This window comes from Cajanus cajan, chromosome 7, assembly GCF_000230855.2.
Source record: "Cajanus cajan strain Asha chromosome 7, NIPB_CcT2T_4, whole genome shotgun sequence".
NCBI lineage: Eukaryota > Viridiplantae > Streptophyta > Magnoliopsida > Fabales > Fabaceae > Cajanus > Cajanus cajan.
The window spans coordinates 48,030,692-48,055,935 of record NC_138523.1 but is presented as its reverse complement, the minus strand read 5'-3'; the positions used below and the strand labels follow the sequence as shown (position 1 = coordinate 48,055,935).

Genomic DNA, 25,244 nt, shown 5'->3' with positions numbered 1-25,244 from the left:
CAGATCCAAAAAAACAACCTTGGGAATTAAGCACATCTTATTATAAAGTGTAATTTGAAACAACCAAACAAACAAACTCGTCAATCACCAAGGTAATGCAATAATCAAATACTTACACGAGATTCATTCTATATAAATAAATAAATAAATGTGTGTATTGTATGGGTTTATGTTGCATTGTTGCGTCCCAAGTCCCAACCAATTAATCCATCAAACAATAGGGAAGTGATGCCTTAGAAGCACAAAAAGAAGAGATGAGTAATAAAGAATGAATAAAATTACAGCATTGTCCTTTGCCTCGGTATGTTGCTGTGGTTGAGTTAGGACACACTCAGACGAGGCTGGTATTGCCGCCGGCGGAGGAAGCGCGGCGGCGGAGCTGCTTCTTCTTCTTCTTTCCCTTGGGGTCGCCGCCGCAAACGATGGAGCACTCAACGCCGCAGATATTACTAAAGCAAGAGAACAACCCGCCCCCGCTGCCACCGTCGGTGTGCCTCCGCGAGTGGCGGCTCGATTTAACGCTCGCTTTGGTGCTCGTTTTGGACGACGTCGGAAAGCTTGACAATTCGCCTTGGTCGATCACCGGCGGCAGTTCCGTCCGCCACCTCTCCATCTTCGACTGCAAACCCTCCACGCTCTCCGCCAGGCTCCACCCTCCCACCGTCGAGTCCTCCCCGTCGTCGATCACCGGATTCCTCGCGATCGCCGCCGCCACCTCCGACGGCGACGGCCCCAGCTCCGACTCCGTCATCATCACCGGCCCCATGTTCCCCAGGTTCGACCTCCGCGGCGTCATGTACTCGAACCCGCCGCTCCCCTTCGCCAGCGGATGCAACGGCGTCCCCCTCCGCGACCCGCCGTATCCCACCGCCGGGTGGAACTTCGACACCGCCGGCGAGCTCCGAAACTGCGCCACCGCCGGCGACGCCATGTACTGCGGCTTCGGAGAATTCTTGAACTGCGGCTTCGGAGAAGCCATGTACTGCGGCATTGGCGAATTCTTAAACTGCGGCTTCGGCGAGTTCAGAAACTGCGGCTTCGGAGAATTCCTAAACTGCGGCGCCGGAGAAGCCATGTACTGCGGCGCCGGCGAGTTTTTAAATTGAGGCTTGGGAGAAGGCATATACTGCGGCGCCGGCGAACTCTTATACTTGGGCGCGGGCGAAGGCATGAACTGCGGCGCCGGAGAATTCCTGAACTTGGGTGCCGGAGAGTTTAGAAAGTGTGGCTTGGGAGAAGCCATATACTGCGGCGCCGGAGAGTTTCGGTAATGCGGTTGGGGCGAGGCGCGAACTTGGTAATGAAAATTGTTAACAGGAATGTGTTGGTGTTGTTGTTCTTGTTCTTGATAGTGTTCCTGAACGTGATTTGCTTCGGTTGGGTAGGTGTGGGGATCATCCTCATAATAATTATGAAAAACCTCTTGAACGACGTCGTTGTTGGTGTAATGCGACAGCGGTGGATCGATGTGGAGAATGTCATCGGGATTGGGGCTTGCTTTTCCGCTTTTAACCTTCCAAGGCAAAACGGTGTCGCTGAGGACGGAGCTGTTTTCCTTTCCGGTGCCGGTGCTGATAACGGAGTTGGATTTCTTGGTCTTGCCTTTGACGCTGAGTTGGGAGGCGGAGTTGGGTTTGTCCTTGTCGGCGAGGGGTCGTGGGGCAAGCATGGAGCTGGTGTCGCTCTTGGTGCGGCGGAGGTCGGGCTTGGGGGAGGGGAAGAGGTGGTTGTGGGTGTGGTAGGCGTCCTTCTCTCCCATGAGGTGGCGGTAGCCGAGGGCGGAGGCGTTGTGGTTGTAGAGCGGCATGCTGCGCATGGAGGTGTCGAGGAGGCTGAAGGCGATGTTGAGGATCCCCTGGGGGCGGCCGGAGGGGCGGCGGACCTGGAGGGCGACGAAGCGCATGGCGAGGGGGGCGCGGTGGTTGGGATCGGCGGGGGGAGGGAGGAGGTTGGCGAGGAGGACGCGGACGGTCCCCACGTGGATGTCTTTGAACCAATGGAGGGCGTAGATGTGGATGGTGATGGCGGAGGTGTCGGAGTAGAGGAACTCCTCGTCCACGCGGAATACGAACTTGTCGTTCCACGTGGGCTGCGTCTGCCCCTGCGTGTCCACGCGCGTGGATAGCTTCCTGTCCGGGTGGAGCCATGAGACCGCGTAGGCCCTCATGTTCCGGCCCACTGGGGCCAGGTCCTGGGCCGATATGACATTCAGCTCCAGCAATTGGAAGGGAGGGGACATTCTGTCTCTTATTTGAGTTTGTAGGATTGGATGTATGTTTTGTAGAGCTTATCCACGGTTTTGGAGCGCTTTAGGGTTTTGGTGTTCCAGGAGAATGGGAAGGTGAAGAAGCTGCGCTTTCGGGGGCGGGCTGGTGGCGGGGTGGCACTCGCGCTCGTCCACGGAGAGGACGACGAGGCAGGGCGAGGTGACATGAACGGTAACCCCAACCACACCCCAAAACCTACACTCTCCCCCATCCCATCCATTTGTTTTCTACCCTTGCTTCTCACCGCTCTTTTCGCCCCACTCTCTATCATTGCATATATACCCTTTTTTTAGAATAACAAATAACCAATTACCAATTACCAATTACCAATTACCAATACTCATCCACGTACATTTATTTTTTTGACAAATGAATATAGTTGTGACTGAACCCCACGTTTATTTATTATTGGCGGTGTGCAGACTACAAGGAATAGCTTCTTTAATTGGAGTACTTTCATGTGATGCTTCTTCAACACTCACGTTCATCTCGCTGCTTTTGACCTTGTTTCACATAACTCGAGATCCAAAACTAAAATTACTTTCCTTTCACTACATTTTTGTCCTTCTATTATCTTTATTTATAAGTGATTTTCCTTTTCTTTATTTTAACTCTTTATATTGTTAAAATTAAGATTCTAACCCCCAAATTTTGTCAATCAATTAACAGAAATGTAGTATTGATTTGTATTAATTTATAAATGAACAAGTATATAAGATTTGCTAATTTATACAAATAAATGACGGGACACATATTTGTTACATTTTAATTATTTAATGGACAAAATTTTGGCATGAAAAGCTTAATTTAGCGTAAACGATAAATCTCGATAGTTAGCGGTGACTTTGAATGGATGGATAATGTATTTTTTTACACTAATAATAATTACTATTGTTGTTGTTTTATTAACCGTCGCCTTCGACTTGGATTTGGATCTACGTCAGTTAAAGCAAGATAATTGAAAAGCTTGGACGAGAATGCTGATTAACTAGAAACACTCGTTTTCTCAATAACGTAGTCTCTTACCATATTATTGCTAGCAATATCTAACATTGACCTTGCTTTTTAAGCACTGCTCTTCATTATTCTACTTCTCAACTTTTAACAACTCTTGTAATTGTAGCAACTTCGCTATTCGCATATCTTGTTGCTTTGCAAGCTCCATGGACGACTTGCATAGTCCCAAGTCACAGATGGAGGATGACTTTGAGTCAACTTTGCATTCAGCTCCATCATTTTCAATATACAACAACCCTCATGGAGGTGGTGACATGGAAGAAGTTTTGAAGAAAACTCTTCCGAATGGACAGAGTTTGGAAGCCACAGGAAGTGGTGAGTTCAGCTTTGAGAGGAACAAGATGGATTTGATTGAGGAAAGAGAGCATGAGAATGAGAATGATTGGTCAAGTGGGATCCACAAATTGAGTATTGAAGAGGAAGAAGATGCTGAACCAGCTAGTCCCCCCATGTATCTGGCATCAGGGCTTGGAGTTGAGGGTGTGCTAGGATCTGATAAACTTATCAGTGATGATATGTTTAATCCCAACTTGCATGATAGTGAGGATCTTGAAGGGTATTACAAGAGGATGGTTGATGAGTATCCCTGCCACCCTTTGATTCTCAAAAAGTATGCACAGCTTTTACAAGTGAGTCTTCTGTCATGAAACTCATTGTAAACATTGTACATTTCGGTTTAGTTTGTGTGTTCTTCGATTCAGAAAGAGACATCAATTTTGATTCAGAAACTAATAGATTCAGGTGATAGTTTTGGATTGAACGTATCATATTTGTGATAAATCCCAAGAGGGTAACTCTTCTTTTAAAAATAATTGATACAAGAGTTGATTATGTTTCTAGGAGACATGCATGGTTGACAAATGAAATGAAACTTTTTTTAATCATCGTCCTTTAGTTTCTTAGAGACAAGCATGATAGTCATATAGTTCTTCTCAGATGCTGACATCTAATTTTTTTATATCTGCTGAATACTGATAGTCTAATGGAGACCTTCAAGGGGCTGAGGAGTACTTTCTTCGGGCTACGTTGGCGGATCCTAATGATGGCGAAATCTTGATGCAGTATGCGAAGCTGGTGTGGGAGAACCATCATGACAAGGATAGAGCATTGGTCTATTTTGAACGTGCAGTTGAAGCTGCACCTCAAGACAGGTAGATAACCCACGCAGACAAATATGCCATAGCCATTTTTTTAAAAGCTTAAAATATCATCAGTTACTGCTGGCCTAGAAGTTGCTCTTCAATTTCAACCTCATTGTAATCTGAAGAAACTGAAAGCTTCTATTTACGCTAGCAAAATATTGAGCTTTCCATGACTAAAAGATAACGTTAAACATGTAATGTATCTATCATTTTCAGCCCTGTCCTTGCAGCATATGCTAGTTTTCTCTGGAAAATTGAAGATGATGAGAATGAAGATGGAGAACATGAAATTCAGGTGCTTTTTTCCTCTGTTCTTTTCTTTTCCTAGGGGTCTTCCAAATGGAACAAGTTGGTTATTTAATACTCAGTTTATAATTGAGCGCAGAATGACATGGAAAAACAAAAGACTGAAACTGTGAAGACCTCCATAGAAGAAAGTCATACAATTAGCCAACTCTCAGTCCTTGCAGCTGGACAAGAGGTTGATGCAGCACATATTACGACATCTGATTGTGGTGAACAAAGTAATGTTGAAGATTATTTTAAGAAGATGCTTGATGAAAATCCAAACAATCCTTTGTTTCTGAAAAAGTATGCTCAGTTTCTGTTACAGGTGAGGCTTTTCTATTCTTATTTTAATGTTCACAGTCACACACATCTTTCAGGAATTATGTTAGGAATGATTAAACACCAAGTGATGCTTCTATATCTAAATTTTTTATATGTACCTACAACACATGAAAGCTTCTTAAGGTGTCTTATAGTTTGACTGATGAAAGTTTTTTTACCATTGTTTTTCTGTTCTTTTTATGCTAAAACATTTTTGTTTTTTATTTGCTGGGAGGGAAATCCTTAGACAGAATACTCATTTATGACTTTAATCAACCTGCCTCTTACTGGGCACTGGGCAGTTATCAACAGTTGGACCAAATAACAATTGAGGCATTAACAAAGATTAGTTGGTGGAGCCTCTTTTGGTTTAAAATGAAATTTTCAACGAGCACGGGGCTTTGCAGTTTGCACTATAGCCCCTTTATATAAATCATAACTACCATAATAGAATTATGCATCTCCGACACGTGGTAAGCATGAGAATTCACTTGATTGTAAACTTGTTATTACTTGGTTTTTGCCTATAGTTAGAGAATTCTGAGTCTTATAAAATTACATTCCTCTTCTCCCTTCTCCACTTTGAATGTATAGTCCAAGAGAGATCTTCAAGCAGCAGAGGATTACTACTCACGGGCAATAGTAGCTGATCCCAGTGACGGTGAAATGATATCAGAATATGCTAAGCTAGTTTGGGAACTTCATCGTGATCAGGAAAAGGCTTCGTTTTTATTTGAGCAAGCAGTTCAAGCTACCCCTGGGGATAGGTAAAATTTTGGAGAAACATTTTTAATGATATATAAAATAGTAAATTACATAGACATCTCTATGAGGTTTCGTGAAATTGTACACACTCCCTACTTTTTCTACCGCTACACTAACTCTCCTTAATTGTTTGAAAAATATTGCATTGACATCTCTTAAACATTACATTAACTCCCATAATTGTTTGAAAATATTACATTGTGAGCCTCTATAAGGGATTTTGCTGTAAATATTAAAAAAGCAAGAGGTTATAAGTACAATCTCATGAAATCTTAGAGTGTCAATATAATTTACTCTATATAAAATCTTTTATTACTTCACAATTCACGTCTGTATAATGCTCAAAAATAGGAGAGATAAATTCATAGCTGACTAGTCCTTGATTTAAAGTAAATCCAACTTTGAAAGAATTGTTGAATCATCTTTTCTAACTAGTGTGCAATGCACAGTATACGTGAGCCCATGTCCTTGAGCCCTTAATTTTGAATCCGTATAGAATAAATAACCTTCTGTAAGTAATTAAGATGCAATTGTTTACATTACAAATTCTCTGGTTTCAGCAATGTTCTTGCTGCATATACCTGCTTTCTCTGGGAAACAGACGATGGGGAAAGCTGAAATTTAAAGGCAAGTTCACGTTCAAGAGATCTTCTGCAGGAAAATGCCATGACTGTTACAAATTTACAAGACAGGTTGCCAGAGCAGGTGTCAATAAATGCTCGTAGTTTCAGGTGAATAAAGAAAACCATACAACAATCAACACAGAGAAGCGGCAAGTTTAACTCATCTAGAATAAAGAAAAATCATATTTCTTTACTAATTGCAATTTTTGCCGAACTTTTCATTTTTTTAGAATAACATGTATCTAACTTGCAGCAGGACAAGAATAGTTTACACGAAATGATTCATGGTAATGTTAAAAGCTCAACTAATTAGAGATATCCCTTTCACAAATCAGTGGTGCAGTCATTGGGAGTATTCTCTGTCTAGTTGATGGGCCTTATTCTAGTTTGGTTGGTACTACTATTAGCCTGTTTGTTTAAAAAAAAAAATGAATTTAAAAAAAAAAAATGAATTTCAAAGTTCCGATCAACGGTAAAACTATCTTAGCTTTTGTTAAACGTAATGGCAAAGCTTATGTCCAGGTAAAGTCCAAAATTTACTGGCTGAACATTGGGTTGTATAAATAGGATCATTACAAGTCAACACGAGATAACAATTCTTTAACACTTGTTTCTGATTTTCTGAACATTTACTGCATTCAGTCAAAATTCATCACGGATCTACATTCAACAACATGAGCACAATAAAGGAAACAAGGACACGATTAACACAAGTATGCTCTACCCCTTTTTGTAGGGATAAGAGTATTCAACAACATGAGCACAATAAAGGAAACAAGGACACCATTAACACAAGTATGCTCTACCCCTTTTTGTAGGGATAAGAGTACGTTTCTTATAAAATAACATTAAAAAGCAACTTCCACACCTACCAAGCTACAAAGCTGATCTGCTAGTTGGTATTGGATTAACTTGTTATATGCTATAATTGGCAAATAATTTTATCCTTAAGCATATATTCAAGAGTTTGATTCTCAAGTTTATATGTATCACAAAACATTTGATAAGAGAGATTATACTCTTAAATATATTTCAGTACTTTGCGAAATTAATCATAACTTTCGGCCAGGAATATCATTGTTAACCAAAAACAAAATATCACGTATTGTATTGAGATGGAGTTGTAGATACTGAATTATCTCAATAATAACATGTGTATCACGTGTCAAACTGAATTCTTTGAATAAAAAGTGATTACATGTATATCTATATTATTAATCTATATTATTATTAAAGGGTTTGTTTTATTTAGTGTTCATATTTTTAGACAATTTTATCTTTATAATTATCTTTTTACAGATTACAAATTATTTTATTTTATTTAAGTTTTACTTTATAATTGACTGTAATTTTGATAATCATTTACTGTTATATAATTTTTATTATTTACCATTTCAAAAATAATTTGTAAAAATAAAAAGTATCTTTTGTACGTTATATAATTCATGTTATATAATTCATATAAAACTTACATAAAGTCTACAAAATGTTTATATGATAACAATAAAAGTTAGTGGTTACATCGATTACACAACGTGATTTGTGATTTAACTAGGTAAAAGACCAAAGTTTTAGACATTTTACTAGGAGATCTATCTCGAAAACTTCTTCTATTTTTTGGATCTCCCTCTCACAAAACCTAAAAACCATGTGATTTATTGTTTTTACTAATGTCTCATACCTTAATATTCTCATTTCTACTGCTCCCTCCTTTTTCTTTTATTGTCTCTTTAAAATCGGACATACAATATGATTAAAAAAAATCAACTTTATAATCATTAATAACCCTCAAAATTTCCTCCATTTTAACAACCCCGCTTCTATCGAAATTCTCGTTAATTTCTTCATTATTTTATAATATTGACTCTAAAATTTTATATTGAGAAACCTATGATATCATATCTCCCATTTCTACAAAAGTTTGTGAAATTAAAAAAATTAAAACTTCATTGCACTTTATTTTAATGATATAATATTTAAAATTATTAGAGTATATATTTTGATATTGATAGTTTAATCACACACACATATATATATATATATATATATATATATATATATATATATATATAATCCCACTTGTTCTCGGAGAATATATTGGCAAATTATATATTTAGATTTTTGAGATATTTCTAAAGACATAATTTACTAAAATACCCCTAAACCGTAAAGTATACCAACACTTGTAGAGTACACATTTTTAACAAATGTTGCAAAATAACTACCAAATACAATGCACATTTTTATTTTTAAAAAATATTTGAACAGCTTATTATTTTGCATAATTCCTCCAAGCGAGGATAACTGTTACTATAATTCTATAATAATTACAACAATTAAAACCACTCCGAATCTATTTAAATAATACAGTGGAGAAGACAATGACAAAGGCCTGAAATCAATATATGACTTTTTACAATATCATGTAATCAAACTCTAAAGTGATGGTGAAGATAACTAGATTTTTCAATGGTGAGAAAAACGACTGCCAACTAAACATAAAATTGCTGAACAAACTAATGAAAAACAAGCCCCTTAAATAAAAAAACAATAAATAACAATCATATTCCCCGAACATCATAATTTAAGGCATAAAAAAATATCAATATTTGGATCTTAACATCTACTGAACCTGATTATGTAAAGCTGAAACATTGGACCTCAAAATTTGATTCTCTAGGTAAAATTTTATGCTGATTCAGCATGATTGTGACCATATCTTGGCACTTGATGCCCTGAATATCCCCTGTCTTGACGAGTACTTGGTCTATAGAAACCGTTTCCTTTGGGTTTGTTAAACTCGCGTTCACCTCCATCTTGGCCACTTCCTCTGCCAAAGCTCCTTGAACCAAAACGCCCTCTTTGTGTCTCTGATTGATAGCTAATCCTACCTCTACCCCTCCCTGTTCATAAAAAAGTGAGAACAAATCACAAAAAGCAGTTTATAGACTCTTTAACTATGCAGATAAATTTAAAATAAAATATAAAAAAAAGGATCAACATCATACCGTGTAGATACCAAATTATGCTTAGACACTAGACATGGTATCATTATACCATTGACTAATTCATGAGCCAGTATTAAATCAAGCTTTATGGTGGGTCAAATCATAACATACATCTTTGTCCATGTCATTAGGAAGAGCCCACCAAAAAGTGAGCTGATGCTGGCATCGATTTGTAACATGAAGCTAACTGCTAACATAGTCTAAAGCAGATTATTTGTAATTTCTCAGAATTGTCATTTGAGAATCCATGCACCCCATATATGTTGAGTCAAGGACATTGATGACAGATAACTTTTGGGGAAGAAAAACACAATAAACAAGAAGCAAAACATAGAAAAGAAGGCATACTTCCTCCTCGGGAAGGGATGTTACTGTTTGGTCTCCGCTCTTCAATGTATACTGGTCTTCCTGCTACCTCAACAGATCCTGCCTGCAAACATACAAAACAAACACAAGTGAACCACATATGAAATTGGAAAAACGTGACTTGCAAAGCAAAACTCAGAAATATAACAAAGATGAGAAACAGCTCGAGTCTGTTAGATCAATAATGCTGATCAAAAACTTGTGATCATTGTGAGCAACTAGTATGTTCAACATTATTTTTTTCTTTAGGGGTGTTATTACATCACAAGTATTTCACATGCAGTAGATATCTTAAACTAATCATTTAAAACAAAATTCAAACCTTGATTGCATTGTGAACCCCCATCATATCTTCAAATTCAACAAATGCATAGCAAACTCCAACATCCTGGAGATAACAGAAATTTTAGCTTTGTAATGGGATATAAATGAATTAATATAATTATTTGAAGCATAGTAGTCAATCCCAAATACTGTGCAGAGTGCTCGACCGCAAAAACACTAGCAAGTAGCAAGACAACTGCTATTTCAAAGTTGATATACACATTACATAAATTACACTACAAATATCTAAAGACATTCAAAATGGATGGATGAAGCCATTATTGTTGAACGATGGGAAGACAATAACGGATTAGAAGAAGTAAAAAAATAAAGAGTAGAGTTTAGAAGAACTAGAGTAGAGAGCACAGAACACTGAATAAAGGACCTATAACAGGCTAAGAGAGGTGAGAGAACAAAGGATAAAACAGAGTAACATTATATGAGTCAGGGGTTGGCCAGAACAGTGACAAGCTTGCTAGTGAATGCCCGAAAAAATTGCTGTGATGTTAGAAAGATGGGTCTCTGTCAGAGAGAAGGGTTGAGGTTACTCAACTGAGTGGGTGGAGCATGCAAGTGAGGGTGGAAAAAGGTTTTCAGATCTGATTACATGAAAACGGCGAGAAATCCTAAGATTGACCAAATAAAACAGTACGACATGACACCATTCCATTCCAGGGCCAGAAAAGGGATTTTCATTTGTAAACATAATAGCAAAAGAAACAGCTGCAATTTCACCCAAAGCCCCAAAATTCACACTGCTATAAACAACCGTTATGCAATAGATAGACCACACAGAAGCTGTAGGGAGTCACAGTGCAACACCACTATAGCAGCACTATCATGTGCAGTTGACTAAAATGATTTGAAGACCTACCTTGCGACTTCTTATGACTACACCATCAGGCCGGATCCTGCCAAAATTTTTGAATTCCTCCTCAATTTCAGAAGCAGACACAGCAGGAGACAAGTTTCTCACATAAACAGATTTGATTTCATCTGAAGGCATTGTCAATCAAATAATGTGTTACTGATAAATGAGTACATCATAAAAATAGAAAACTACATACATACAAGCAAATGAATGATTCTTCTAACCAAATTAGCTTATTAGTGAAAGGAAGACACGATGAGCAGTCGTAAATGAGCATCAACACCAACGAGCAACTATCCAAAAAAAACACTAAAAATTGAAATAATGAGTCTCAACAATTACACACAGTAACCTTCATCTTCTGTTGTTGGAACCTCCTCCACTACATCAGCTTCAGACCTTTCAAATGCATTAGTCGATGTTGTTTGCTGACTATTGATCAATGGAGCACAATCCCACTCCAAAGAGGACACATTCTTCTGAGATGGCTGAGAAGATACGGATGGTGTAACTTGTCCTTTAGCAACCCGTAACTTCCAACAGTTTTATAGCATAGTCAGTTCCAGTGTCATAATCTCAAAAGAAAACATTGTGCACAAAGTAATCTATTGGTTAGTTTGCACATACAATAGAAGCATAAGTATGCTTCTGGGGCTCCTCAGGAGGTTCTTCAGCCGAAGGTACATGATCTTGCACAGCATTCATTATAGGTTGAAGTGAACCATGCGACTCCTGAGAAACAACATCCTCATGAATATGTTCAGAATCATGGACTCGTTGCATTTGTTGTTGTGGAAATCCATAATTGTCGACTGCACCATTTTCTTTGACCTCATTCGTAGCAACAATGTCCCTTGCCTGCATATCTCCACCCAACAGGTAGTTGGACACTGTAAAACCCATAGATCTCAATTACTTAAAAAAAAAAAAACTACAGTTTCAAGAATTGATTATATACTCTGTAGTCAGCCACAATGGTTATAAAATCTAAAGTAATTTCTGGTGACAGGATCTAACTGCTAAGTTTCAAGTTGTTAACAGCAAGAATACAGTTGTCAATGTGATAATGGCTGGTGACAAAGATGACTGATGATGATGTAGAAAATACAACAATTACATAAACAAAAAACATGGCCCTGCATTAATAAGCTATATAGGTATCAGTAGTACCCAATGCAATGGATGCCAAAATGATAATAACTTGGGAATAAGGGAATAAACAAGCTCATTAAATTAACAGTGCCTTTTCATTTATCTTCTAATTACAATAAAAAACAAGCAAAGCAAGAATTATAACATTCAAGCAAAACTCAAAAGAACCCTGAGGCTGAAGCAGAACGTGCCTGGTATATTAATTGTGGTAGGAGCATTCAATTTTGAATCAAGATTGCTCTGAGTTAAAAAGACAGGTTGGTGATGATGAACTAGCTCCTCTTCAACAAAGTGAAAAATATCATTGAGCACAAAGTATCCCTTGTCTTGAGGTGCAAGGAAAAATGTTTGCATAAACTTCCTCCTCAAACCGTAGTCCTTAAGTTGCAAAGATCCAGAAACCATGACAAGAACTCCACCACCCCAAGATCCCAGAGATTGTGCCGTCTTGATTTCAATTCCCGTAAAACTGAGTGACATAACAAGTTTATGGATTTCCTGCCCAGAGAGAAATTACTTTAATTATGGGGTAAGAAAGAGCTTCACTACAATTACACAAGTACAGAGCAGAAGAAACCGTCCAATCCCTTCAAACAATTAATAAATTAACTAAATATACTGAAAGAAATTGAAAACAGCATTCAGAACCCCCTTTTTTGATCCATAGGAATTGCAATGACTTGCAACAGAATTCAAATCTAAGACCCTATGTATACTATTTCAATCCCCACCACTATGCCAACCCAAGTGATTCGAGAACCCCTTATCAAGGATAGAAAAACTGAAAATGTCCAATAATACATTCTAATAATGCAATCATATGTCCAAACCATAATATAAAAGCCAAAATATAAAGGAATATGAAAAGGGAAAATGTAGTTAAATAACGAACCAGCATTGCAGTGGCAGTGTCCCTGACGTTGCCATCGATGCGTAGCATGGTGCTGGCGTCAGAGTAGAACTGATGCACCAACTCGGGGTCGGTCTCGAGAACATGGTAGTACTGCCCCACAAAGTAAGTCCCAACCTGGAGAAAACAGAAAAAGATTGGTTTTTTAGGCAAAATAGAATGGTTGAGAAAAAGGGCATGAGAGAAAAGAAGAGAACCTGAGCAGGGGAGAGGAGAAGGGGATAGGGCGTGGCCATCGTAGAAAACCCTAATCAAAACCTGAGCTGAGATCCCCTTTGAGATCTGCACCACAGGCAGAGGGTGAGGTTTGAGAGAGAGATTTGGGTTAGTTAATGTTGTTTGTGGTGTGGTGTGCTGAGGTTCAGTTTTGTTTTGTCTGGGACTGTGTTGTTGATATCATATTGTTGGATGGAGGAAGCAGCATGCTGCACCTTTCTCCCTTTTCCTAAGCCTCCCCCACTATCTTACTTTTTTTGTCCACAAATTATAATTATAACCCTTTATTATATTTTTAACATCCATGTGATTTCCAAAGAGAAATTAATATTATACATGTACAATAAATTCTACTATAATTTGTTAATGAAGAAAGAGAAAAAGAGGAAAGACAGAAAGAAAAAAAAAAAAAAAGCAATAGGCTTAAATGTTTATTTTATTGTAAACATTACTTTTTAAGCTATTATAGTTATAAATATTTTGTTTTAATTCTTATATGTGACAATTTTATAATTTCATAAATTTTTTATTTTAGTTTTTATAACAAATAAGTTATAAGAATTAAAAGAAATGATAATATATATATATATACAAAGAATAAAATATATACCTTTAACTATAGAGATTAGAAAATAAAATTTATGAAACCAAATGGGCTAAATAAAAACTTAAACCAACTTAAAATATATCAAATGATATGATAAAGAAGATAAATACAAAAGGTGATATTATAGATATGTATATATGTATTAGAAGATTGCTAATGACACACTCTCAAATATATTTCTACATTTTTTTTTTATAAAATGATTGATTTTGTTGTTTAAGGCATTAGTTGCTTAAATTAAGTTTTATGCCTTTTAGATTAATAAAACTGAAATCACTAAAATTGATGGTAGGATTGAGAACTTGAGGATAATGTGGATAAGGTTATATTTTCGAACTTTGTTACCATAATTATAATCTTTCTAATTGGCAAAAAAAATTTAATGAAATTAGGTACAATCATTTAATTTTTAAAATAGTGTGAATAAACATTTCATATGAGAATAATATTAGAATATATGGTAATATGCTAGAAATACAAATTTAGTCCAAGTATTAATATTTTGTTTAATTTATCTATATATATATATATGTGTTGTATTGATTAGTTTATAATTATAATATTTAATTGTGCCTCCTTATTTTAATTTATTGAATACTTTTACTCTAATTTTAAATTTATTTATTTTTTATCTCTCATTGTTTCCAATTATATTTTTTGTGTTTTGTATCGAAAAACTTATGAAAATGAAATAATGGGCAAGATCTTTCTTTACAAAGTCACAAAGGTAACTTTATTTTTGTCTTTATTTGAGCATCTCCATGAAAGACAAGACTGACCTTCGATTATTGTTCCTGTAAAATGATAGTTTTATTGTACAATAATCAATCACTATTGGGTTAATAAATTAATTTGTAACTAATAAATATTTAGTAATTTGCTGAATTAGTCTTTGAATAGATACCGCTAGTCACTGGGAGTCCCTTTATTAGAGAGTATGTTTTTCTTTGCCTCCTGCGTTTTTATGTTTTCATACTGATTAAAATAAGTCTTTGAATTACAAACACTAATTAATTTAGTTTCTAAAATTATAAAACATTTGAACATGTTGGGTAAACTTTTTCATAATACCATTTTAGAGAAGTTCATAAAAAAGTAATTCTCCAAATTAACTTAACCTGTGTTATAAGCTAATTTTAGTATATAAAAAAACTTACTGCATTTTTCTTTCTTACTTTTCTCTCTTAGAAAAGCTTTAAAAAAATTTACATAAACAAATCTCTTATCTTTTTAAAATATCAAATATCGATCATTTATTTCTATTATCGTGATTTTAAGGAGTAACATGATCAACATTTGATTAGTTCAATAAGTAAAAAATGATTGTTATTTAATAATTTTAGTGACTAATATGATATTTTTGTAATTTTGGAGATTAAAAGGACTAGTATTCAATTATTCATAAATTAAGGATAAATATATTACACTATAAATATTGGTTGTGATATTAACATTATTATACGAAAAATATACATTCTTCCTCTACACTAAAAATATCCTTCAACTAATTTTGGAAATGATTGTCCATTTGCTCGGGTACATGAAGATGTTGTACGTTGGGAATAACTATAGAACATCTCAACATCCACACAAGATTCAAGAGACTGTTGAACTCGATACAAGCTACAGTAAATTTCAGCTAGACTCGGATATTTTTTGGTACTTGAGAACCAATGCAGTTAGTTCTGAATGTTTTATCTCGTATCTTGTTTTGCACTGCTACATCATATATTTTTTCCTTGTACAATCTTACAAAAAACGGGGGGAAAGTGGAAGACATGCGACACTTCAGGCATAGGCTTCTTCCATGAAAAATCTAACAAACACGCATCAAGTGGACATTAAAAATATTGTTGCGGAAGTATGAAGCATTCCGATGTGGTTACATCAAAGCAAACACTGTTTTATTCTCACTTTTTCTCTTTGGGAGGGAACCTATTCCTAGATTAAGATCATATTACACTTTGCTGACCAAAAAAACTTGGGACTAGTCAATGCTCCAAGATTACATAGAACTAAAATTTCCAGTTCCTAGGTGCATTTTCGGATTTTATGCTGCCTTTAAGGACCTTTTTCTTTCCTACATGATCAATTTTATCCTTAGACACAGGCTCCCTGTGTTTTCTTGTGTCTGGAGGAATATCAGTAACGTCATGTGGTTTAACTTTACACTGTGCATGATCAATTTTATCCTTGGACCCATGCTCCCTGTGTTTTCTTGTGTCTGGAGGAATATCAGTAATGTCATGTGATTTAACTTTACAGTGCGCATGTCTATTTGGTAACACAGCATCATTCTTTGAAGCAGAAAGTCTTCCATCTCTAATCTTGTTTCTATTTCCGATCATTACGTCATTATCTAAGTGCAAAATTGAAACAGAATGAGGTCAGCTCTGTAAGATATCCAATTAGCATGCACACAGATATCTCATCTGCGAATAAAGAACTAGGATCAGCATACAACATAAATAATGGAGCTCCCAATAATTCAAAATATCCAATTTTATTTCATTCTCTTTTAATGGCAGAGTATTGGACTCACATCCGTGTAGGATATGAACATGCTTCTTATCAACTTAACCAATCTTTGTTGTGCTTCGTAAAATAAACAATTAATTTGTCTTTCCTTCTCCATCAATCAGAAGTGAAAGTTATTTTAAAATATTTTAGGTTTCTTACCAGTGGTCAGAACTCAACCATGTGATAGTTATCTTAAGAGTCTATACTATCACTTTATGTGCACTATAGGTTTTGAAGCCAACCCTCCAATTTAATTTCATTGATTTAAAACAGAAAAGTGGAAAACCAGCCTATCTACAACCCGCTGTTCAGGTTTCAGAATAGGAAACCGGAGTGAAAAAAATCAAGAAAACCACCGGTCATCGCACAACATAATAATTCAACACTATTATCATGGTATGATAACTTGAAAATTCTGGTAAAACATACATTTACAACTGTTATTTGAATATTTCACTTTTGAGACTGTGAAATATTCCAAAATACTAGTCACTATAGCAAAGCATTTCAGCCACTAAAACAAACTAAGTCTGAGATTCAAAAGGAAATTTTATTTTGCATTTGTTTTACTTCAAAAACCTAATAAATTTCTCCTAATTGAATGGAGTTTGAATTAGAGTTATTAGCCTTAGGAATTAGAAGGGATTTGGAATTAGGCATAACTACTTCTAAATCGCTATTGGTTAGTTTATGATTTAATTTAGTTAGGTATTTGGAATTAGGTTAGTTTATGACTTAATTTAGTTAGGTATTTGGAATTAGGCTTTGCTACTTCTAAATAGCTATTGATTAATCTAAGGCTTAATGTAGTTAGGGATTTCAAATTAGGCATAACTACTTATAAATCGCTATTGGTTAGTTTAAGACTTAATTCAGCTAAGCATTTGGAATTAGGCTTTACTACTTCTAAATAGCTATTGGTTTAATCTATGGCTTCATGTAGTTAGGGATTTGGAATTAGACTTGACTACTTCTAAATAGTTATCGAATAGTCTAAAGACTTAATGTAGTTAAGGATTTGGAATTTGACCTAACTACTTACTTTTAAATAGCCATTGGTTAGTCTAAGGCTTATTAGAGTTATTATTATTATTAGCCTTGGGAATTAGGAGTTAGGGATTTTGAATTAGGCCTAACTACTTGTAAATAGCTATAGGTTAGTTTAAGGCTTAATGGAGTTTGAAAGGTGGTATGTCTCAGAAAGCTTCATTACAGTTGTTCAGAATTATTGATTAGAAAGAAAACTTAAGTAGAGAGTAAGAGGGAACACGGAGGCTTTAGCCAGATTAGATACAATGGTTAATACTTGATAACCATTCATACAGCACTTACAAATAATACGGATACTATGATACATTTTATATTGGGCACAATCCGAAAGTTAATTCCTAATAATATAATACCGAATTATAGTCCTTGACAGATGTAAATGCCGCTATCACAAACTCAAAGATCCAGTTTTCCTTGAAATATTCTAAGTACTCCAAGGTTTTTCTGCATGCAAAGTGCTTCAGTTACCTTTAAAGTATTTCAAATTTGCTCAGGTTTTCATCTAAAAGCTCATTTTCTCAACATGAACATGGAGTATTGCATCCTTCTAGAAGAAGTTCTAATGATAAATAAAACAAAAGTTACTTCCATATCTTCTAACAGGATCTCTACCAGCAAATACTTCACTTGTGTTTTAATGGCCCATCAAGAGAAACACTAGACATTCTTATCCATATTGTTAATCAAATTGTTCTTACGATCAACCTCCATGTCAATCTTCATATTCAGATAAAAATCAGATATTCCAATTGAAAAGGCATATAAATAAACTTAAGTAACCAAACAATCAATGAAAAGTATGAGATTTTACCAGGACTAGAAATGACAGCACGAGGGGGAGGAATTGAACTGGCTCTAATATTTACTTTATTTTCATCGATACTGTCATCCTTCTCAGATCCTGTAGCTCCTGAAGAATCAGGTGACAAACTGAAGTCTCCAGAATCTTCAGTTACAGGGACTCTTGGAATAGTTACCTGCGGCACATAACACTTTGGTGCTTTGACAATCGATGGCATGGTAACAACTTTCCTGTCCGTCACTGTATATACGACAATAGTTATTTTATTCTATATTTAGCAAATGAATACAATAGATAATAATAACCCACAGAAGTTTTGCTAACTGCTACCCAGATTATGCATGCAAAAAGAAGAATGAAAATGTTTAACATAATAGTGTCAATATTGCATTTATGCAATACAAATCACACTCTCATTCTGCAAACTTAGGCCAAATTTATAGGGAAGAACTAAAACTAACAAAATGGAAAAGGAAATACAGACAACACCATTCATCAATGTGATCACTAACCCAATTGTTGCTTCAAATAGTTTTCCTGCAAAGCCTATGCATGTTATGTTATGGGCTTCATTCTACAAAGGTTGAGGCCAACGGCTACCCATCTTCTAATTAGGCTGTTCACAGTTTGGATTTTTCAAAAATCGAACCAAACCAAACCCACGATTTTATAAAAACGGTTTGTTTAACTGAACCATCTTTTTATAAAGCGGAACAGTTCAAATTTTTCTAAAAATGGTATGGGTTTATTCAAAAGGTTCGATTTTTTAAAAGAACCAAAAATAGCTTTATAACCGAACTGCTTTTACTAAGTGGTTTGGTTTGTTTTTTATTAAAACAATGTTGTTGTTTTTTTATATATAATCTGAATCGGTTCAATTTTGCATAGGTCCAGTTCAATTTATTTCACACAACGTTAAGCATGGAGATCAACATATAGATTGATGATGTGAAGGAGCAAGGCTTATAAAAACTGAAGCTCTTTGGGATCATAACGTCTTCTATGTCAAAAGAAAAGAGTAAGAAATATTAATGATTGAAAATTACAAGTACCTGGAGAAGGAGAGGGGTTCAAATATAGCGAGAGGAAAGCTTTGAGACCGAGTTCGGAGTCGTGATCGTGCCTGACCTTCACCTTCGGATACACTGAAAGTTGGAAACAAACATAAGTGGGAAAAACAAGAATTAGAAAAGCTGAAAAGGAAAAAGCGATTGAAATTACGGACTCGTTTGTTTGTTGCTCTGCGGAAGAAGATTGGATTAGAGAATCTAATAAGTGTAAAGAGGGAGAGAATAAAGAAAGCGTGCGAGGGTTGGGTTGTGAAGAAGGAATAGGAAACGGAAATTATGAGGAGTGATTCATTCCGTTCCCGCGTTGCACCTGGGGAAGGGAACTGTGGGGTCCACTCAGTTCATTACTCAACCACATTTTCAACGCTTCTTTCACCCTTCCTCTGCCTTTTTATTTTCTATTTAATCCACTTTTAATGACTTTTATTAGCCTCCAATATTTCCTAATAAATGTAAATATTACTATATCTTTTTTATAAAGGCTATACTAATACAATGACTCATCATGACCAAAAACTAAAGAAGAATAGGGTGAGATAACTAATGGAGTTATCATATTATGCCACATAAGATAAACATGTTCCAAAAGAAAACGCTACTTGTTAGTAGGTTGACTATTGACCTTTGACCGCTACTAAATGGTTGCTTAGCCTTTTTTTTGTTGTTGTTAGTTTGTGGGTTCTTAAATAATTTTATAATGTAATAATTATAAAAATATTAGTTTTAACTACTAAAGATAGTGATTGTGAGGTGAAGATAATATGGTCTAAGGTTCAAAATCGAACTCTAGTGTTATAATTTTTATACATAAAAAAAAATGTTAATTTAGTTGCAAGTATTAAATTTGTCTTAAAAATATTTTATTCTAAAATTATCCTTTAAAAATTAGTTAAAACAACTAGACACTTTTTTGACAATATAAATAAATGTTAGTAAAAAATTTCAAATGTCTAATAAAGATTAAATTGTCTAACAAATTAAATTTTCGACATAAGTGAAATTATCCAAGTTTAAATATTTTATGGATATTTTTCTTTTTAATTTTTTTTAATTTTTAAGTGAGTCTTATAAAATACCTTACGTTTTTACAAATCATTAATAATTTATTTATTAACTTAATTTTTATTAAGTTATAAATTAAGAGATTTTTTAAAAAGTTTTATTGTATAATGTTTAAAGATATTTTTTAATTTTAATTTTTAATTAAAACAAACTCAAGCACGAGAGCTTCTATAAGTCTCAAGTGCTTAACCAAAGTGGACCGCAGTGAGAGATGCCACATGCACGAATCTTGGAGGAAATTTGGAATCGAAAATCTCATGTTGCGGAAGTTCTGAAGCATCAAAATCAAAATGTGAGATTTTCTCAAATTTGCATAAGAGTTACACCTTACATGATAACTTTTGTTTCACAAATTATAATTCCTAATGAAGGTAAGATTTATTTTTTTTATTTTTTTTTGCTTGATTCAAATTCATTCCGATCAAAGAATAAATTTGAATCAATTTAATTGATTTAATTTATATTATTAAATTTATTGAATTATCTAAAGTGGTAAACATTAATCCGTGAGAATAAGGGCCTGAAATGATGAAATGAAGCACAGCCCTAACAAGAAGAAAATAAGAGCAATAGCATGCAAGGAAATGAAGCAGCAGAACTAGCCTGCATGATGAAATAACCTACCTTAGCACTCAAACCAACAAAGTGTCCTGTTATGGTGTTATGAGGTAAACAACCCACACACTCAACAAGTAGAGAAGGTAGCAGAATTTCCATGTTATAATTTGATGAGAATGTATCCTAATAATCTACGGACCCTGATCATCTTTTCTTAAAACCATACTTTTTGCGCTCATAAAATAAATCAGTTTTGGCACTCCCTAAATTAACAATTTTGGGGCAACCATCTCTATCTTTCTCCTGCTGTGTGCATTCCTTGCAGTAGTAGGCATCGGATATTCCAACTCCACCGCATATGACACATCGACCCTGAAATGATCCGTAGTTGCATTCATCACAAACTCGGACAAGTGTACAAGGGCGCACATAAGAGTCACAGATCACACATTTGCCATCACATTTCTCACACAGTCGTCCAATGGCAATCCCTGGCTGCTTCCGGCACATAATCAAATCAGGATGATGCTTCGCCATATTTTCAATAACCTCCTACATGCTCAACAAATATATAAAGTAAGTACTGTCTACATTTTAAAGTTCAACAACATATAAAGTAAATCAGTAATTTATGCACTAATATATATATTAAGTTAAAAATAAAAAAAATATATATATAAAAAACTCTAAATTCATGCATTAATAATAAATATCACATTATAAAAATTGGACAACAAGAGACAGGTTTGCAGAAGCCGGAGAAGACAACAAGAGAGAGAATAATATGAAGAAAAGGGGTGAAGTCACCTGTGCTGAGAAGAGAACAACAAGGGTTGTGTTGCGGTGGAAGCGAAAGAGAGAAGCGAGAGAGAATGGAGCATAAAACGATAACAGGGAAAGGGAAAGGGAATGGTAGTTTTGACAACCAAAAAGCCCAAGCCCAAATTATAAAGATTTTTGGGGTTTGAACTTTTTAATGGGCCAAGGCCCTGGTTTACATTTAAGAAATACCATGATAAAGAGATAAATAATAAATATTGTGGTGGAAGTTGTTCCACAATTTTTAATTTTATTATATATGTAACATTATTTTAATATTTAAATAAATAAATAAATAAATAAAAACAGTTCCAAAACAGCGGCACGAGAAGAGCCGCCAAAAACAGAGGGAGGGCGAGGTATCGTCCCAAATCCCAATGGACGTTTACTAGTTCGTGCAACATGGACGTTCGTGCAATGGGCAATCGCTACCTTGCCCAACTCAGCCACCCCTCCGTCGCACGTGCCGTCCACGCCCACATCATCACCTCTGGCTTCCACCCATTCCCTCTCCTCCTCAACCGCCTCATCGACCACTACTGCAAATCCTCCAACCTCCCCTACGCCCGCCACCTGTTCGACAAAATCCCCAAACCAGACATCGTCGCCACCACCTCCCTCCTCTCCGCCTACTCCGCCTCCGGCAACATCCAACTCGCCCACCGCCTCTTCACCGCCGCACCCTTCACCATTCGCGACACCGTCAGCTACAACGCCATGATCACCGCCTTCTCCCACAGCCACGACGGCCACGCCGCTCTAAAACTCTTTACCCAGATGAAAAGGCACGGTTTTGTCCCCGACCCTTTTACCTTCTCCAGCGTCCTCGGCGCCTTGTCTTTGATAGCTGAAGAGGAGAGGCATTGCCAGCAATTGCACTGTGAGGTTCTCAAGTGGGGTGCACTGGCTGTGCCTTCTGTTTTGAATGCTCTCATGAGTTCTTATGTTTGCTGCGCCTCTTCGCCGTTGGTGGACTCTTCTCTGTTGATGGCTGCTGCTAGGAAGCTCTTCGACGAGGCGCCGGCTAGTAGGGATGAGCCTTCTTGGACTACCATCATTGCTGGCTATGTCAGGAATGGTGATCTTGCGGCGGCGCGTGAGCTTCTTGATGGAATGACTGACCACATTGCCGTTGCTTGGAATGCCATGATTTCCGGCTATGTGCACCGCGGTTTTTATGAGGCGGCGTTTGACTTGTCCCGGAGGATGCATTCCTTGGGAATTCAGCAGGATGAGTATACTTACACGAGTGTGATTAGTGCTGCTTCGAATGCTGGCTTGTTTAATGTTGGAAGGCAAGTGCATGCTTATGTTCTCAGGACAGTGGTGCAGCCTTCACGGCATTTTGTTGTATCTGTGAATAATGTCTTGATTACTTTCTACACTAGATTTGGTAAACTGGTTGAGGCGAGACGAGTTTTCGATAGGATGCCTGTGAAGGATCTTGTTTCGTGGAATGCGATTTTGTCTGGATATGTGAATGCGCGGCGCATTGAGGAAGCTAACTCCATTTTCAGAGAGATGCCCGAGAGGAGCCTGCTGACGTGGACTGTGATGATATCGGGCTTAGCGCAGAGTGGTTTTGGAGAAGAAGGTTTGAAGCTGTTCAACCAGATGAAGTTAGAGAGATTAGAACCGTGTGATTATGCATATGCTGGAGCAGTTACCTCTTGTGCTGTTCTTGGATCGTTAGACAATGGACAACAACTACATTCTCAGATTATTCAATTGGGTCATGATTCAAGCCTATCGGTTGGCAATGCACTGATTACAATGTATGCGAGGTGTGGTCTTGTTGAAGCTGCCGATACAGTGTTTCTTACAATGCCATATGTGGATTCAGTATCCTGGAATGCAATGATTGCAGCTCTTGCTCAGCATGGACATGGTATCCAAGCCATTCAACTTTATGAAAAGATGTTGAAGGAAGATATTTTACCGGATAGGATAACTTTTCTCACAATTCTTTCTGCTTGTAGCCACGCAGGTTTGGTCAAAGAGGGACGGCATTATTTTGAAACAATGAAAAGTCGTTATGGTATAACCCCAGAAGAGGATCATTATGCTCGTTTGATTGATTTGTTATGTCGTGCTGGTTTGTTCTTAGAAGCAAAGAATGTCACTGAATCAATGTCTTTTGAGCCTGGAGCACCAATTTGGGAGGCTCTTCTTGCTGGTTGCCGGATTCATGGAAACATGGAATTAGGTACACAAGCTGCAGAACGACTCTTGAAGCTTATTCCGCAGCAAGATGGAACCTACATAACCCTTTCAAATATGTATGCCACTTTAGGTCAGTGGGATGAAGTTGCGAGGGTAAGGCAATTAATGAGGGAGCGAGGGGTTAAGAAGGAACCTGGTTGTAGTTGGGTTGAGGTTGAAAACATGGTCCATGTCTTTTTGGTTGATGATGCTGTGCACCCTGAGGTGCATGCAGTGTACAAATATCTGGAGCAACTGGTACAACAAATGAGAAAATTGGGTTATGTTCCTGATACAAAGTATGTATTACATGACATGGAATCTGAACAAAAGGAATATGCTTTGTCTACTCATAGCGAAAAGCTTGCTGTTGTTTATGGAATTATGAAACTTCCTTTAGGAGCTACAATTCGGGTTTTCAAAAACTTGAGGATATGTGGGGACTGTCATAATGCATTCAAGTTTATTTCCAAAGTAGTGGAGCGAGAGATAGTTGTGAGAGATAGGAAGAGGTTTCACCATTTTAGAAATGGTGAATGTTCTTGCGGCAATTACTGGTAGGAAGAGGTTCTGTAATTTGATTATCATCAAGTGTTGACTATTGAGCTTTAGCAGCTGCATCAGGCGCTGCAATTCAATACAGGCTCACATGGTTCCTAGCTGTGGTGTTGCATGCCAACCCGGTGGCCATCGCTTTGGCAAAGTGAAAAGGGGCAAATGAGGTAGTGCTCAGTTTAAATGCCCAGGCAGCAGAACAGTGACGCCGAAGCTAATTTGAAATGAAAAGAAACAAAATTATGTGCCCTGTTATTGGCTTCTGGTCAGTGCTCGTCATTCTGCAAGAGAGCTCGAAGCAGAACACAATTGACGTCTGAACAAGAAGCAGAGAAGCTCTAGTTAAGCTCTCTTACGCATAATGCATGGCTGCTTCTAATAAAAAGCGAGATTGGTGATCATTGAAATCATCTCACCAACATTTGGCGTGTTCAATATATAGAACAATCTGAGGGTGCCCAATCAAAATAATGAAAAATTATGTTATTTGAACATTTTACAATTACAGATAAATGAAATAATGTTTTTCTTTGGAAGTTACGAATAAAAAGAAATAAAAGAGTGACTCGGTGCTACTAGTGTCTCGACTCATTATCCTATATTCATCTCTCTATGACACGTGAAATTCATAATGAACAAATCTATTGTCGAAGGTCAATGAATTTCTCCAGGAACTTTGTTTTCCCCAAAGTTTAATGAACGAATCGATTATGGAAACAACAAAGAATA

General features: G+C 36.6%; 6 protein-coding genes across 10 annotated transcripts; 2 read left to right on the top strand and 4 right to left on the bottom strand.

Moving 5' to 3' along the window:
• Positions 1-101: 101 nt before the first annotated feature.
• Positions 102-2,663, bottom strand: LOC109805288 (uncharacterized). Its single transcript, XM_020367317.3, has one exon. It carries the CDS (start codon positions 2,237-2,239, stop codon positions 332-334), a length of 1,908 nt encoding a protein of 635 aa, XP_020222906.1. The 5' UTR covers positions 2,240-2,663; the 3' UTR covers positions 102-331.
• TPR4 (Tetratricopeptide repeat (TPR)-like superfamily protein) lies at positions 2,298-6,887 on the top strand. 3 transcript variants are annotated; one of them, XM_020367321.3, is made up of 8 exons: positions 2,298-2,438; positions 2,690-2,727; positions 3,391-3,913; positions 4,263-4,435; positions 4,643-4,721; positions 4,812-5,039; positions 5,630-5,802; positions 6,361-6,887. In XM_020367321.3, exons 3-8 carry the CDS (start codon positions 3,431-3,433, stop codon positions 6,416-6,418), a joined length of 1,194 nt encoding a protein of 397 aa, XP_020222910.1. In that variant the 5' UTR covers positions 2,298-2,438; positions 2,690-2,727; positions 3,391-3,430; the 3' UTR covers positions 6,419-6,887. The 3 variants fall into 3 exon arrangements, with proteins under 3 accessions (XP_020222910.1, XP_020222909.1, XP_082916031.1); XM_020367320.3 differs by lacking the exon at positions 2,690-2,727 and having other exon boundaries at positions 2,301-2,438; XM_083059905.1 differs by lacking the exons at positions 2,690-2,727; positions 5,630-5,802; positions 6,361-6,887 and adding an exon at positions 5,283-5,502 and having other exon boundaries at positions 2,301-2,438.
• A 1,918-nt stretch (positions 6,888-8,805) lies between these two features.
• Positions 8,806-13,520, bottom strand: LOC109805120 (nuclear transport factor 2). 2 transcript variants are annotated; one of them, XM_020367099.2, is made up of 9 exons: positions 13,252-13,520; positions 13,037-13,171; positions 12,336-12,642; positions 11,620-11,882; positions 11,339-11,525; positions 10,996-11,117; positions 10,120-10,185; positions 9,780-9,861; positions 8,806-9,326 (listed from the first exon to the last, which is right to left on the bottom strand). In XM_020367099.2, exons 1-9 carry the CDS (start codon positions 13,288-13,290, stop codon positions 9,112-9,114), a joined length of 1,416 nt encoding a protein of 471 aa, XP_020222688.1. In that variant the 5' UTR covers positions 13,291-13,520; the 3' UTR covers positions 8,806-9,111. The 2 variants fall into 2 exon arrangements, with proteins under 2 accessions (XP_020222688.1, XP_020222689.1); XM_020367100.2 differs by having other exon boundaries at positions 11,345-11,525.
• Positions 13,521-15,677: 2,157 nt separating this feature from the next.
• LOC109805243 (uncharacterized) lies at positions 15,678-19,685 on the bottom strand. Its single transcript, XM_020367261.3, has 4 exons — positions 19,475-19,685; positions 19,302-19,394; positions 18,259-18,489; positions 15,678-16,236 (listed from the first exon to the last, which is right to left on the bottom strand). Coding segments are annotated over exons 1-4 (669 nt in total). The 5' UTR covers positions 19,476-19,685; the 3' UTR covers positions 15,678-15,892.
• A 1,281-nt stretch (positions 19,686-20,966) lies between these two features.
• Positions 20,967-21,885, bottom strand: LOC109805284 (PHD finger-like domain-containing protein 5A). The gene is made up of 2 exons (XM_020367312.3): positions 21,747-21,885; positions 20,967-21,491 (listed from the first exon to the last, which is right to left on the bottom strand). The coding sequence occupies exon 2, from the start codon at positions 21,474-21,476 to the stop codon at positions 21,144-21,146; it is 333 nt and encodes a 110-aa protein (XP_020222901.1). The 5' UTR covers positions 21,477-21,491; positions 21,747-21,885; the 3' UTR covers positions 20,967-21,143.
• A 113-nt stretch (positions 21,886-21,998) lies between these two features.
• On the top strand, positions 21,999-25,093 carry LOC109804752 (Pentatricopeptide repeat (PPR) superfamily protein). Of its 2 annotated transcripts, XM_083059903.1 has the most exons (2): positions 21,999-23,053; positions 23,147-25,093. In XM_083059903.1, the coding sequence occupies exons 1-2, from the start codon at positions 22,161-22,163 to the stop codon at positions 24,519-24,521; spliced, it is 2,268 nt and encodes a 755-aa protein (XP_082916029.1). In that variant the 5' UTR covers positions 21,999-22,160; the 3' UTR covers positions 24,522-25,093. The 2 variants fall into 2 exon arrangements, with proteins under 2 accessions (XP_082916029.1, XP_020222181.1); XM_020366592.3 differs by having other exon boundaries at positions 21,999-25,093.
• Positions 25,094-25,244: the final 151 nt, after the last annotated feature.